Source organism: Drosophila subpulchrella, unplaced genomic scaffold (assembly GCF_014743375.2).
Source record: "Drosophila subpulchrella strain 33 F10 #4 breed RU33 unplaced genomic scaffold, RU_Dsub_v1.1 Primary Assembly Seq61, whole genome shotgun sequence".
In the NCBI taxonomy this organism is placed as follows: domain Eukaryota; kingdom Metazoa; phylum Arthropoda; class Insecta; order Diptera; family Drosophilidae; genus Drosophila; species Drosophila subpulchrella.
The window spans coordinates 415,785-428,263 of record NW_023665697.1 but is presented as its reverse complement, the minus strand read 5'-3'; the positions used below and the strand labels follow the sequence as shown (position 1 = coordinate 428,263).

General features: G+C 39.1%; 1 protein-coding gene across 2 annotated transcripts in view; it reads left to right on the top strand.

The window, feature by feature from the left end:
• The window catches only part of LOC119562564 (putative serine/threonine-protein kinase STE20-like), a 244,685-nt gene that overhangs the window by 210,196 nt on the left and 22,010 nt on the right, over positions 1–12,479 (top strand). Inside the window, exon 4 of one of the 2 annotated variants that reach the window (XM_037875773.1) lies at positions 678–771. The exons of the other annotated variant lie outside the window; for it this stretch is intronic. Coding sequence (XP_037731701.1) covers positions 678–751 — 74 coding nt within the window. The 3' untranslated portion in view covers positions 752–771. Of the gene's footprint in view, positions 1–677; positions 772–12,479 lie in introns of those variants that run through there. 2 annotated transcript variants of the gene reach the window in all.

The following is a 12,479-nucleotide window of genomic DNA, read 5'->3' as shown; positions in this document are numbered from 1 at the left end:
CAAGGATAAACAACATTATCTCTATCATTATTATGTAAGAGTGAGTAGAGTGAAGTGGGTGCAATGGAGTGGAAAAATAAAATTAAAATGAAGAAAATAATAAAATAAAATAAAGTACAACGAATAATGCAGCAATAATAAATGAATACATTAATAAAAAAAATGCAATCATAAAAGTTATAATCAGTGAGAATAAGGCAGTAATTCGAACCGCAGGCAGAGAAATATGAAAGCAGAATAGGGCAAGTGCATAGTGTCCGAAGCTGAACAACAGCAGGATGAGACTATTCACATGTAGTAAGCGATACACTGTAACGAACAGGGTAGTCGTTTAGCATGGGGATGGGAAAAACAAGTCAAAAAGAGGGAGAATAATACCCAAATGGCAATGACTGTCCGCATTTGGTTGTGATACTGTATCGCACAGCTGGTCAGCTAGCTTCAGCATGCCGGGTAGCAATGACTAGAATGAAAAAAAGTATAATAAATATACAAAACAGTAAATAAATGATTTAATTATTAAATATGATAGTAGGAGACGGAGGTAATAATAATAATAGGAAATTAATATATAACATATATACAATTTTTTTTTTTTTAAACTATAATGAAACCTATTGTTGCTATTTTTTTAAATCAATCTAAGAGATGAAGTTCTTATTTTTAATTAATTCCAGAACTCCATTTCACCACACTGAAACTCGCGGATCTACACAGTAAAAACACAAAGATGAAACGAGTAAACAATTAAAATACACTCTAAATTAAGCACACATTATATACCTAAGTACACTACTAAACAACGAACAATCGCACATACAACAAGAATTACAAGATAAGTACGAAGAAAAAAACAGTAAGAGCATTCAAGCCAGATCTGTTATGCCAGTGGAGAGTAGGCCTACAGCAATGGCGACTACAAGTGTTTTAGAAGCTATCAAGGTTATAGACCTGGGAGAAATTATTCCGAAGTACGAGGGAGACTCTGGTAAATTAGATGGGTTTATAGGAGCGGTAGAGCAGGAGCTAGGCCTAATCAAGGGAGAAGAAAGATCAAATTTAAGAGTAATCGCACTTAGAACGGTAAGGAGCAAGATCTTAGGAGCAGCAGATAAAGTCCTCGATTTAGATGAGTCGGAGCTAAATCGGGACCAGATAAAGAGAGTATTGATTACCCATTTCAAAGACAAGAGATCTGAGCAGGATTTGATTATGGAATTGACCCATATTATATGTATATATGATGGACGTTGATGCACTACGAGCAGTACAAACAAGTGGCCCAACGACACCAAGCACGTGCTTGTTACGCGCGGGGCCCTTCTATAAATTTGGGCAAAAATGCGAGTTCGCGAGGAAGATACAAAAAACAAATAGAGACGGGACACAAATGAAAATAAAAGAAGCAACTAAGAATGAAGCAAATGAGTTAAGATATTAGTTTTTAATAGCGGGATAGAAGATTATGTGCAAATTAAATGGTAAAGATTGTTATAATTATTACATAGAACGCGAAAGGGCTCGTGCAGACAAAAATTTGATGTACATCGTGGCAAATTTAGGGGATAATAATTTCGTGTTAGTCTAGCAGGGACATTGAAAGATAGGCGGTTTACAAGTTCTACAGAATCAATATCACCTATAATAAGATTTTGCATAAAAATAGTACCAAGCATTGTTCTACGATTTACAAGTGTAGGTAAATTAAGCAATAGTAATCTACTCTGATAGGAAGGTAGCCTTACGTTTTGATCCCAGTTCAAACTACGAAGGGCAAAAAGAAGAAATTTTTTTTGTACCGACTCAATACGGTCAATGTGCACTTGATATTGTGGACTCCAAACCGAAGAACAATATTCCAAAATAGGACGGACAAGGGAGGTAAATAATAATTTGGTTGTATAAGGGTCATCAAATTCTTTTGACCAACGCTTTATAAACCCAAGAACACTAATGGCCTTGTTGACAGTGGACATTATGTGGCAGTCAAATTTAAGTTTTGGGTCCAGAAGAACGCCTAAGTCATTAACGGAATATATACGGTCGAGTGACGTATTTTGAAGAGAGTAACTAACAAAAGTAGGAGTACCCCTATAAAAAGTCATAACGTTGCATTTAAGGCAGTTCAAATTTAAAAGGTTATACTCACACCATCCCTGAAAACAATCAATATCTGACTGTAAGTTGGAACCCGACGCTATATCGTTATATGATAAACAAAGCTTAACATCATCAGCATACATTAGTACACGAGAATGTTTTATGGTAGGGGGAAGATCGTTAATAAACAAAGTAAACAGCAAAGGACCCAAATGACAACCCTGAGGCACTCCAGATGTCACGTAGATCAATTTTGAAACAGCGTTCTTGAATATAACCCACTGAGTTCTACCATTCAAATAACTTGAAATCCAAGTTAATAGATTAAATGGAAACCCAAGCTGATTTAATTTAAATAATAGAAGAGAGTGGTTGACAGAGTCAAAGGCCTTACTAAAATCTATATATATAACGTCAGTCTGCATTTTTTTTTTAAATCCATTAATTACAATAGAAGACAATTCAAGAAGGTTGGTGGTGGTCGATCTTCGCTTAACAAAGCCATGCTGACACGGTGATATTAGCGAAGAACATAAATGTTGCAATGAGAAGTAATAATACGTTCAAATGCTTTAGGAACTGCCGACAATTTGGAAATACCTCTATAATTCTGGGCATCCGCCTTCGCACCCTTTTTGTGAAGTGGAATGATAAAAGAGTCCTTCCAGATAGTAGAAAAAACTGATGATGAAATAGACAAATTAAAAAGCTTAAGAATCGGTTTACATATGGTTTACGCACAAAACTTAAGCACACACCCGGGGAGTCCATCAGGACCGGAAGAATAAGTTGGTCTTGTTGTCGCTAAGTCTCTTAAGAGAGAACTTTCCGTAATTTCAGGGGTAAAAATACAATTTGCCCTATTTAAGGGATTAGGGTAGTTAGAATTTGACCAAGCAGCCGAACTATAAGTAGTTAGGAAAAACTCGGCAAATATATCACCAATTTTAGAATCCGTCGATGCCTCTATTGAGTTAAAAGATACCGATGAAGGCAATGCCGACGACTTACGCTTGGCATTAACAAAGTTATAAAACTGCTTCGGATCATTTGAAAATTCGAATTTACATCGACTTAAATACATAGAATAGCAATGACTATTGAGAACATTAAAGTCCGATCGTGCCACCACATATTTCGAAAAATCAGATGGCTTACCCGATTTTTTATACTTTTTATAGGTGTTTGTTTTAAGGTTTTTAAGTCTTTGAAGCGCATTGGTAAACCAAGGAGGCCTGTTTAGCTTTGAAGGAAGCCTATCAGGAACGCATTCATTAAAAAAGTATTTAACACTATATAGAATAGTTCAGTGGCACTTTCAATATCCATACAATTGTACAAGTCTGTCCAATTATATTGAGAAATCATATCGTTAAGTTTTTTATAGTCACATTTTCGAAAACATCTCATTTTAGTTTGAGGAACTAAAGGAGAGAGGGTATCAACGCATGGGAGGCAGATTGTCAATTCCATTGTTGGATGATATCGGTCTTCAGGTACAACAAGAGTGTCAATTCTAGATACCGTGACTTCAGACGGGTCTGAAACAAACACGAGATCTAGTTGTCTATTTAATGAATTCCGTATAAAGCTTACTTGCTGTAACGATAATTCTAGAAGACCATCTACAAAATCATGGGCGGATAGAGGTATAGCGACTAGTGAGTCAGTAGGAGAAGACCAAGAGATATCAGGGAGATTAAAGTCACCCAAAACAATCAAAAGGTCTCTGTTAGAAAGAAGGGATAGAACAGATTTTATGGCAGACAGATGGTGCTCATAAATTATTAAATCAGAGCCAGGTGGAATATAGGAACATGTTACAAAAATAGATATGGATTGCAAGGAAACTTTCACACTAACAAATTCAATTTCATTATGGGTATCAAAGTAAATTTTTTCAGATGTGAGGCTAGTGGTAACGGCAATCAGCACACCGCCTCCCCTACGTGAGGAGCGATCGGTCCTATAGGCATTAAAGTTATTAGACAGAACTTCAGAGTCAGATATCTCTGGCTTCAGCCAAGTTTCCGTAAAAGCCAAAATATCTGCAGTAAATGCAGAGGAGTCAGCATAAAGCTTGGGTAGCTTCATATTTAGTCCCCTAACATTTTGATAAGCCAAAAATAAACTTTTTAGTTTTTTGGCGCAGTGGAGGGTCTGTTATTTGTTCTCGGTTTATTGGGAAGCCAAAAGCTTTCAGAAAGTAGTACCTTAAACACATCAGGCGGTGCAAATATTTCGAGAAACAGTGAATCCACCTGAATCAGCTGTATCCCTAGGCGCAGTTGGTTCGCTTACCCCAGTGTCGACAGAAACTGCTGCAGCTACCAAGTTCGGATTAGGGGAGGATACCGTGACCGTGTTAACTGCCGCTAAGCTGGCTTTTTTGCGTTTAGGCGACTCAGATAGTAATTTTTTATTATTAAATTGGGCACAAACGGAATTGAACCCCTCATTGAGCTGTTTAAAAGCACCTGAGAGATTCAAAAGGCTGTCTCGAGTCTGCTTCATAAAGCCGCTCATCTCAACTACCATTTCCTTGCAGGATCCACATGGCCACATGAGACCACAATTCAGATCAATGAAGTCTTTGACTCTGCCAGTAAATCCTGCGCATTTAACGTGCATCATCGATTCGCAGAGCCAGCAGAAAATAAAAGGGTCTTTAGTTGAAGCCGAAAGAGTACAATTTTTCTTACAGCAGACAAGAGCCATTTTAGGAGATGAAATAAAAATAAAATAAAATATGAAAAATACCTTAAGTAAATTTGGCACTGGGATCAAATTCCAAAACCACAAAAGCACAAAACACGAAAAAAAATAAGAGCGCGAGATCGCGTTTTAGTTTAAATGTAAGAGAGCACGAGAGAATAAATCTTCTATCGACTGAGCGTTGCTTGTGGGACACTGACAACTTTACGCACGAACAGTTACAATGTAAAGCAAGCAAGAGAGAGAGAATAAGAGAAAAGCACTCCAAAAATCTACCAGAAAATCGGCAGGTTCCAAGAGAGTTTAAACTACAGTTGTAATATAGAGCGGGAGAGAGAGTGGGAATAAAATAGATTTAGCAAGATTAGTGAGTGTAAAATTACACTAACAAAGCTAGGAGATTAAAAAAATCTAATAGAAATGTTAAAATATCTATAACCACATACCCGTTTAATGGGGGATCAAGTCAAAAACACTAACACAACTATTAGGCTAAGCTTTGTTAAAAAACAAACACAAGAAACTCGCAAAAAATCACCGAAAAAGACAAAAACTCAGAGCACAAAAGTAAACACATCTGTTCACAAGCGACGCTTAAAGAAAAGAAGTGGGAATGAGAGGCCTTGTACACCAAAGTTATGACCCTCAAGAAAGCCCTAGTGAGTCTGGACAAGTCCAGCGAACAAGGCATATTGTTGAGGAGTGAAAAGACCAGGTGGTATGAGGAGATGGCCTTAACCGCTTTTGTGTCAGCCCTAAAAGGACCGATAGGGGTAACTATCAGGAACAGGGGGTTACGAATATAGCTAAGGCCTATGAAATAGTCTGCAGATAAAATAACCTGGGTACCTTAGAGGAAGCAGAATTGGAAGCAAAAGGTCAATGACTGACTGAGTCGCACGGCAAAGAGGTTAAGGAAACTCCGAAACAGGAGCCAGAAAAGTAAGATAACCCAGTACCGGAGTACTAGCAACTACAGGCACTTGGTATCAGTATCGGTGGGCAGGAAATACCCAACCGCAGTTTCCAATGCCGTTTCCGATGCCAAACATGAATGGATGGCCAGGATTCGGATTTCCGTATCCGATGATGGGTAACCCATTCAGAGCAGAAAGCTTTAACGTGTACAGGATAAATAGAGTAGGGCCCAGTGCTCTACCTTGTAGAGCTTCAGCTTTAATGTTATACTGGTTGGATGTTGTTGCATTGCATAATTCTTAATTGGATTTAGCGGCGCTTGTGACCGGTCTATGTTTTCGACAAGTTAAGCAAGCAAAAAGCAAAACAGACAACCAAACAACAGACAAGAACAATCTCCAAAAATTTCGGTACAGCCAGTGCAAGTGCAAGCAAAGTCGGCGCGCAAGTGAACCTACGTGTCATAAAAATTACGACGGCGAGATGGACCCACTGGACCCCTCTAAAAATATAGAACTATTAAAAAAATCCAGACCCCGAATATGTCATTACTAGTAGAACTGAACCAAAGACCTCGTTTACATCAAAACTACAAAAAATGCTACAAAAGAACAGCCCTCTCAATTTTAAAGTTACGTAACACAAACAACACCCCGCTTCCATACTCAACCGTCACCAAAAACGCAGCTCAAGCTCATAAAAACGCTGGACTTCAGCAAAACCCAGTACCTCAACACCTCAAAGGACCTTAAGCTTGCCAGAAACTAACCCTGCCCTAACCCAGTACAAATCCACGCATGCTCGAGATACCGCCACAGCAATTACCCTCGGCGGTCCCCCACCGAAACCCCCACGGCAGCCAAACATCTAGCAGCCAAAGTACCGCCTCAGCAATTACCCTCGGCGGGCCCCCACCGAAATCCCACGGCAGCCAAATACTTTGTTGGCAATAAAGTTGCCAACCAAACACAAACATTGGGACGACTCAAGATCCAAGATCCCAAGAGATATATGAAAGGAGAATAGGGCAAGTGCATAGTGTCCGAAGCTGAACAACAGCATGATGAGACTATTCACATGTAGTAAGCGATACACTGTAACGAAGAGGGTAGTCGTTTAGCATGGGGATGGGCAAAACAAGTCAAAAAGAGGGAGAAGAATACCCTAATGGCAATGACTGTCCGCATTTGGTTGTGATACTGTATCACACAGCTGGTCAGCTAGCTTCAGCATGCCGGGTAGCAATGACTAGAGTGAGAAAAAAGTATAATAAATAAACAAAATAGTAAATAAATAATTTAATTATTAAATATGATAGTAGGAGACGAAGGTAATAATAATAATAGGAAATTAATAAAAAAAAATTTTTTTTTTAACTATAATGAAACTTATTGTTGCTTTTTTTTAATCAATCTGAGAGATGAAGTACTTATTTTAAATTAATTCCAGAACTCCATATCACCACACGGAAACTCGCGGATCTACACAGTAAAAACACAAAGATGAAACGAGTAAACAATTAAAATACACACTAAATTAAGCACACATTATATACCTAAGTACACTACGAAACAACGAACAATCGCACATACAACAAAAATTACAAGATAAGTAAGAAGAAAAAGACAGTAAGAGCATTAAACCCAGATCTGTAATGACAGTGGCCAGAGTCAGGAAAGCAAGATAACGCAGTACCGGAGTACTGGCAAGTACTGGCACTTGGTATCAGTATCGGTGGGCAGGAAATACCCAACCGCAGTTTTCAATGCCGTTTCCGATGCCCAACATGAGTGGATGGCCAGGATTCGGATTTCCGTATCCAATGATGGGTAACCCATTCAGAGCAGACAGTTTTAATCAGGGGGAAACGGCCAACTATTCAAGTCCAAATCGTAACTATCAGAACAAGAACAAGAATTGTGCCCGACAATATTCCAGTTTCCCTTGCCCACAATTGTACACTTTAAACAATTCCAGTAGATGTATCAGTGCTACTATTTAACTAAAAAATATTTCTCGACTATATTTTAAGTTCCAATTGTCCGTAAAATATAACTAAGCCACAGTACAAAATTCCCGATAATAAATTGGAATAATTGAATAAGTGGAATTATGGACAAAATAATCAAGATAGACCGTGGTATATCAACAACAATTTATGTTGCAACGATAATCCTCTAGCCGCGTGTGATGCTCATCACAAGCCCCTATTAATCTTAATTACTTGTTATATTTTCTCACTAAATAATTCTCGCTTGCCTCTTACTTATATCAATTCTAGCAGTTTAGATTCTATCTGTAGTGATATTTCTAATATCAGATGGGCGGAAGTCCTCTCGCATGCGGATGTGAATACAACCTATGAAGTTTTTATATCTTTTCTCTCTACTATTATTGGCAGATACGCTAAAACTAGAGTTCAAAGTTCTTATAGACTACCATGGTACACACAAGGACTAAACAAATATAAGAATCTCCGAAATATATTCTTTAAGCGCTACATAGAAAGCGGTGATGCTGCTGACTTTGATCGGTACAAACAACATAAGCGTGAGTTTGACTTCCTCAATAAATTCTTATACAGCCAATATATTGCTGTATTACCAATCCTAAATCATTCTGGCTCTTTGTCAATTCTAAACGAACAACCTCATACTTTCCTTCCCTTATGTCATATGAAAGTCATTCAGCTTCTTCAGATATTGAGGGCGCTTATCTATTTGCTAAGTACTTTGCATCTATCTTTGAACCGAGCTCGCTGTGGAATGACGATGATTCACTCAGTGCCATTGCCACGATGCGAAATATTGGGTGCTTAGGTGTTACTGATTTGGACTGTCATATGGCGGCTGAGAGTTTTAACGACTCAGGAAAATTAGACTGCGATGGCCTTTCTCCATTTATTTTGAAAAACTGTATAGGTGTTCATTGTGAGCCCCTAAAAATGATCTTTAACAAGTCTCTTTCCACTGGCGTATTTGCGCATAGATGGAAACTTGTCACAGTTTCTCTATATTAAAGTCTGGTTACAAAAATATTGTTTCAAATTATAGGCCAATTGCAAAACTAAGTAATGTCTTAAAAATGTTTGAACGAATTGTAGCTAAGCAGCTAACTTTTCTTGCTGGTCGGATCATCAGTCCTAACCAACATGGTTTTATGCCTGGAAGGTCAACTATCACTAACTTAGCTACGTTCAATCTTTTTCCATCCACTCGTTTATCAGTCATCATCAAGTTGATGTAGTCTACACCGACTTCGCCAAAGCATTTGACAAAGTCTCCCATAATGCTTTATTGGCAAAATTGCAGAAATTGGGATTTCATTCATCAATATTAAATTGGTTTAAATCTTATTTAGATGGGCGGATTTATAGAGTAGAGTGCAATGGTGTTTTCTCAAACCCGTATGTGGCTACTTCTGGCCTTCCTCAGGGAAGTGCATTGGGTACGTTCCTATTCATCATCTTCGTTAATGATTTAAGCTATTGCATAACAAATTCTGAATTCCTGTTGTTTGCGGACGATCTTAAAATATTTAGTTCTGTGAATTCAATCTCAGATCGTAAACTTCTTCAAAATGACCTAGTAAAAGTGGGAAATTGGTGTTCTCGTAATAAGTTGCCTCTGAACGTGTCAAAATGTTTCTACGTTAGGTACAGCAAACGATTAATTAATGTCCTCAGCTCGTATTCCATTAGTTCCCATATTCTTTCCTAAAGAAATGAATCACTGGACCTAGGAGTTATGTTTGATACCAAATTTACTTTCATTAATCACATAAATTACATAATTCCAAAGGCATACGCTATGTATGGGTTTGTAAAACGAAATTCCACGCAATTTAAAGATCTGTACACGAAACTAAGCCTATTTTCTTCGTTCATTAGGTCCAGATTGGAATATTCTTCGTTTGTCTGGAGTCCGACTGGTACTACACACATCAATCGTATTGAGCGTGTTCAAAAAGAAAATCCTATATTTTGCCCTTCTTTCTCTAAACTTTAATGACCCGGTTCCCTCTTACTCTGCGAAATGTCGTCTTGTGCACCTTTCTTCCCTACAAGATCGCAGAACAACTATCGCACTAGTTTTTATTTGTGACCTGCTGTCCTCCAAAATAGACTGCCCTGCATTGCTGAGTAGCATAGGTTTTTCCGTACCTGGTAGGTCTTTAAGGTCATTTGAACCTTTTTGTATTCCGCCCTATAGAGCTAACTATTCTTTTAATGAGCCTCTGTGTAGAACTTTGTTCTACTGAAACAAACTTCCATCTCACATGCGGCTGGACCCATTCTCCCCTTGAGAATTAATTAAGAAAACCCTTTACAATTACCTTTCGTCCTTAAGTATTTAGTTTAGTAATAGACAAGTAGCCAGTTAAGGTACCAACTGTTGGCGAAATAAATAATAAATTAATAAATAAATTATAGCAACAACAAATCTAGAGAGGGTCAGCTGGCAATCCAGGCGGTTGGAGATGCAGAAGGTAGTGGCCAGACAAGGATGTCTAGGAATTCGAACTGTTCCGACAATCGTATAACTCGTTCAAGGCAGTCGAATAACTCTTCCAATTCAAAATGGTCGTAAATTTCGACGGGTAACTCAGAGAGGGGTGAAAATCGGCCGTCAACCACTGGTCAGTTGAATAACATCCAAGAGGAAGATGCAAATTTTTCGCAATCAGCCTTATGTATTGATCAAAATCACTCCGGAAAGAACAATAAAAATGTTTATTGACACAGGATCCACTTTCTCGTTTATTCGCCATGAACTGGTTCAAGCACAAAACGTGGAAGACCTACAAGACCCAATAGCGACTAAGACGATTACGCAATCTCATAAAATTTTGAAGGAAGCATACTTACCAACATTCAAAGAACTGGGAGGAGTAGGGAAGATGAGAATGCTACCTTTCAGATTCCACCAGTTTTTTGAAAGATTAATCGGGATAGAGTTGTTACAACAGCTAAAAGCCGGGATCGACATATAAAAGGGTTGGTTCCGCACGGTAGGCGAGAAGTTGCAGATTCAGTTCGCTAAATATAGACCAAGCGAAGTTCACACAATAGAAGCAGGAGCAAAAAGAGTAATTCGCATTCCAGTACAAGTATCCGATGGGGATTTTTTGTTAAGTAAAAGAACAGTGAAGAAGGATGTGATCATTTCAGAAGGTATTTACAAGGCAGTGGCTGGGCAGAGCCTGGTAGAAGTAACGAATAATGCGGAGATAGGCCAGTAGTTGTTTTTGGAAGAAAATAAACACCTCTACTAGTGTTTCGCGATCAGAACATATCCTCTAGGGTTGTCGTAGCCTGCAATGGTTACTGCGCCGGACGCTGGATTTCTAGGCGGTCCTTTGTGTAACATTGAGTGATGCCGTTGCTGGCAGACTGGACAAGTGGCCAGTGATCCACAGTTTTCAACCTTATGAGCTGTAGACAAACATTTTTTGCATCCTCCTACTTGAATAATAGCTTGGCATCGCGTGTAGGGGTCCAATTCCTGAAAACGGATACACGCTCTAAGATGATGTGTTTCTAGATTACAAGTCTTACAGCTCTCTTCGTTTTGAACTGACTGATGGTTCGCGCCGCGCAATAAACGTCATGACACTCCTTAACGTTGGAATTTCCGTTGGTGCATCAGCTGAGTTTTATAGTGCAGCTAGAGCCTGCTGGTCTAATTTTCTTCTGATAATAAAACACAGGATTGGATCCCAGGATTTTGTGCTGATTCGAGGTTTTTAAGGCTACTTAAAGTCTTTCGCACTGTGTCATGTAGTGCTCGAAGTTGTTAGTCGACGATTTCTCCTATTGCAGCAAAGACTAATATTTTGCGGTTTTGGTACATGGTACCTCGTCGTGTCCGCCTTGTGAGAAGGCTGTGTCTGTCAAAATGTTCCTTGCGTCACCGCAGAGTGAGCCTTGTAGAAAGTGCAGCTTCTGGCTAGCAGAGTGTGGTTCATTATGCATTAATTCCACTAATAAGTCGTGAAACCGGGGTTAATCTAGATATTCCCATCAAAGTCGGGTATACTGATTTGCGGTAGAGTTAGATTTAGGCTCATTGGAGAGTCGTTTATAGCAAGGAGAGCAAGGTCATATTTTATTCTTTACATAAGGTCTGGAATTGACTAACTTCTTCTGTGGCGGCTGCCTCTGTCACATGCGTGTGCCGGACCACAGGCCGGACCAAATTGGCTACTGCTTGATTTGTTGGGTGCTGGTCATGTTGAGCACCCTTGGCTACGAACAGCAATGTTGCTGTTGATTGCGTTCCCCTAAGCCTGGGAGCCGTAATTTAAAATGCTTAGAGCAGAACCTTGAGGTCCAGACACAGGGGTGATTGAGAATTTTTAATCCAGTGTAGGCTACTAGCTTTAAGTTTGAGATATCCTTTTGCATTCAATGTGTTTCCCCCAGTTTAGACATCTGAAAAGGTGGACGCCGTGATATGTTACATCGTTGGCTTGGGGGATCTGCGTACTGTTCAAAGTTGCGAGGGGCAGTATTGTCTGTTAAGAGTAAACGTTATATGTTTACACTTTTGTTAATTAATTTTGATTCGTCAGTCTTATAGCCACTTCACAACTACCACCAGATAATCTGTTGAGCTGTAGCTCTAGTTGGGCAGCTCGAGCGGCCCAGGCTTGCGGTTTCGTCGGCAAATGTGGACGTCTGTTTTCGACAAGCTAAGCAAAACAGACAACCAAACAACAGACAAGAACAATCTCCAAAAATTTCG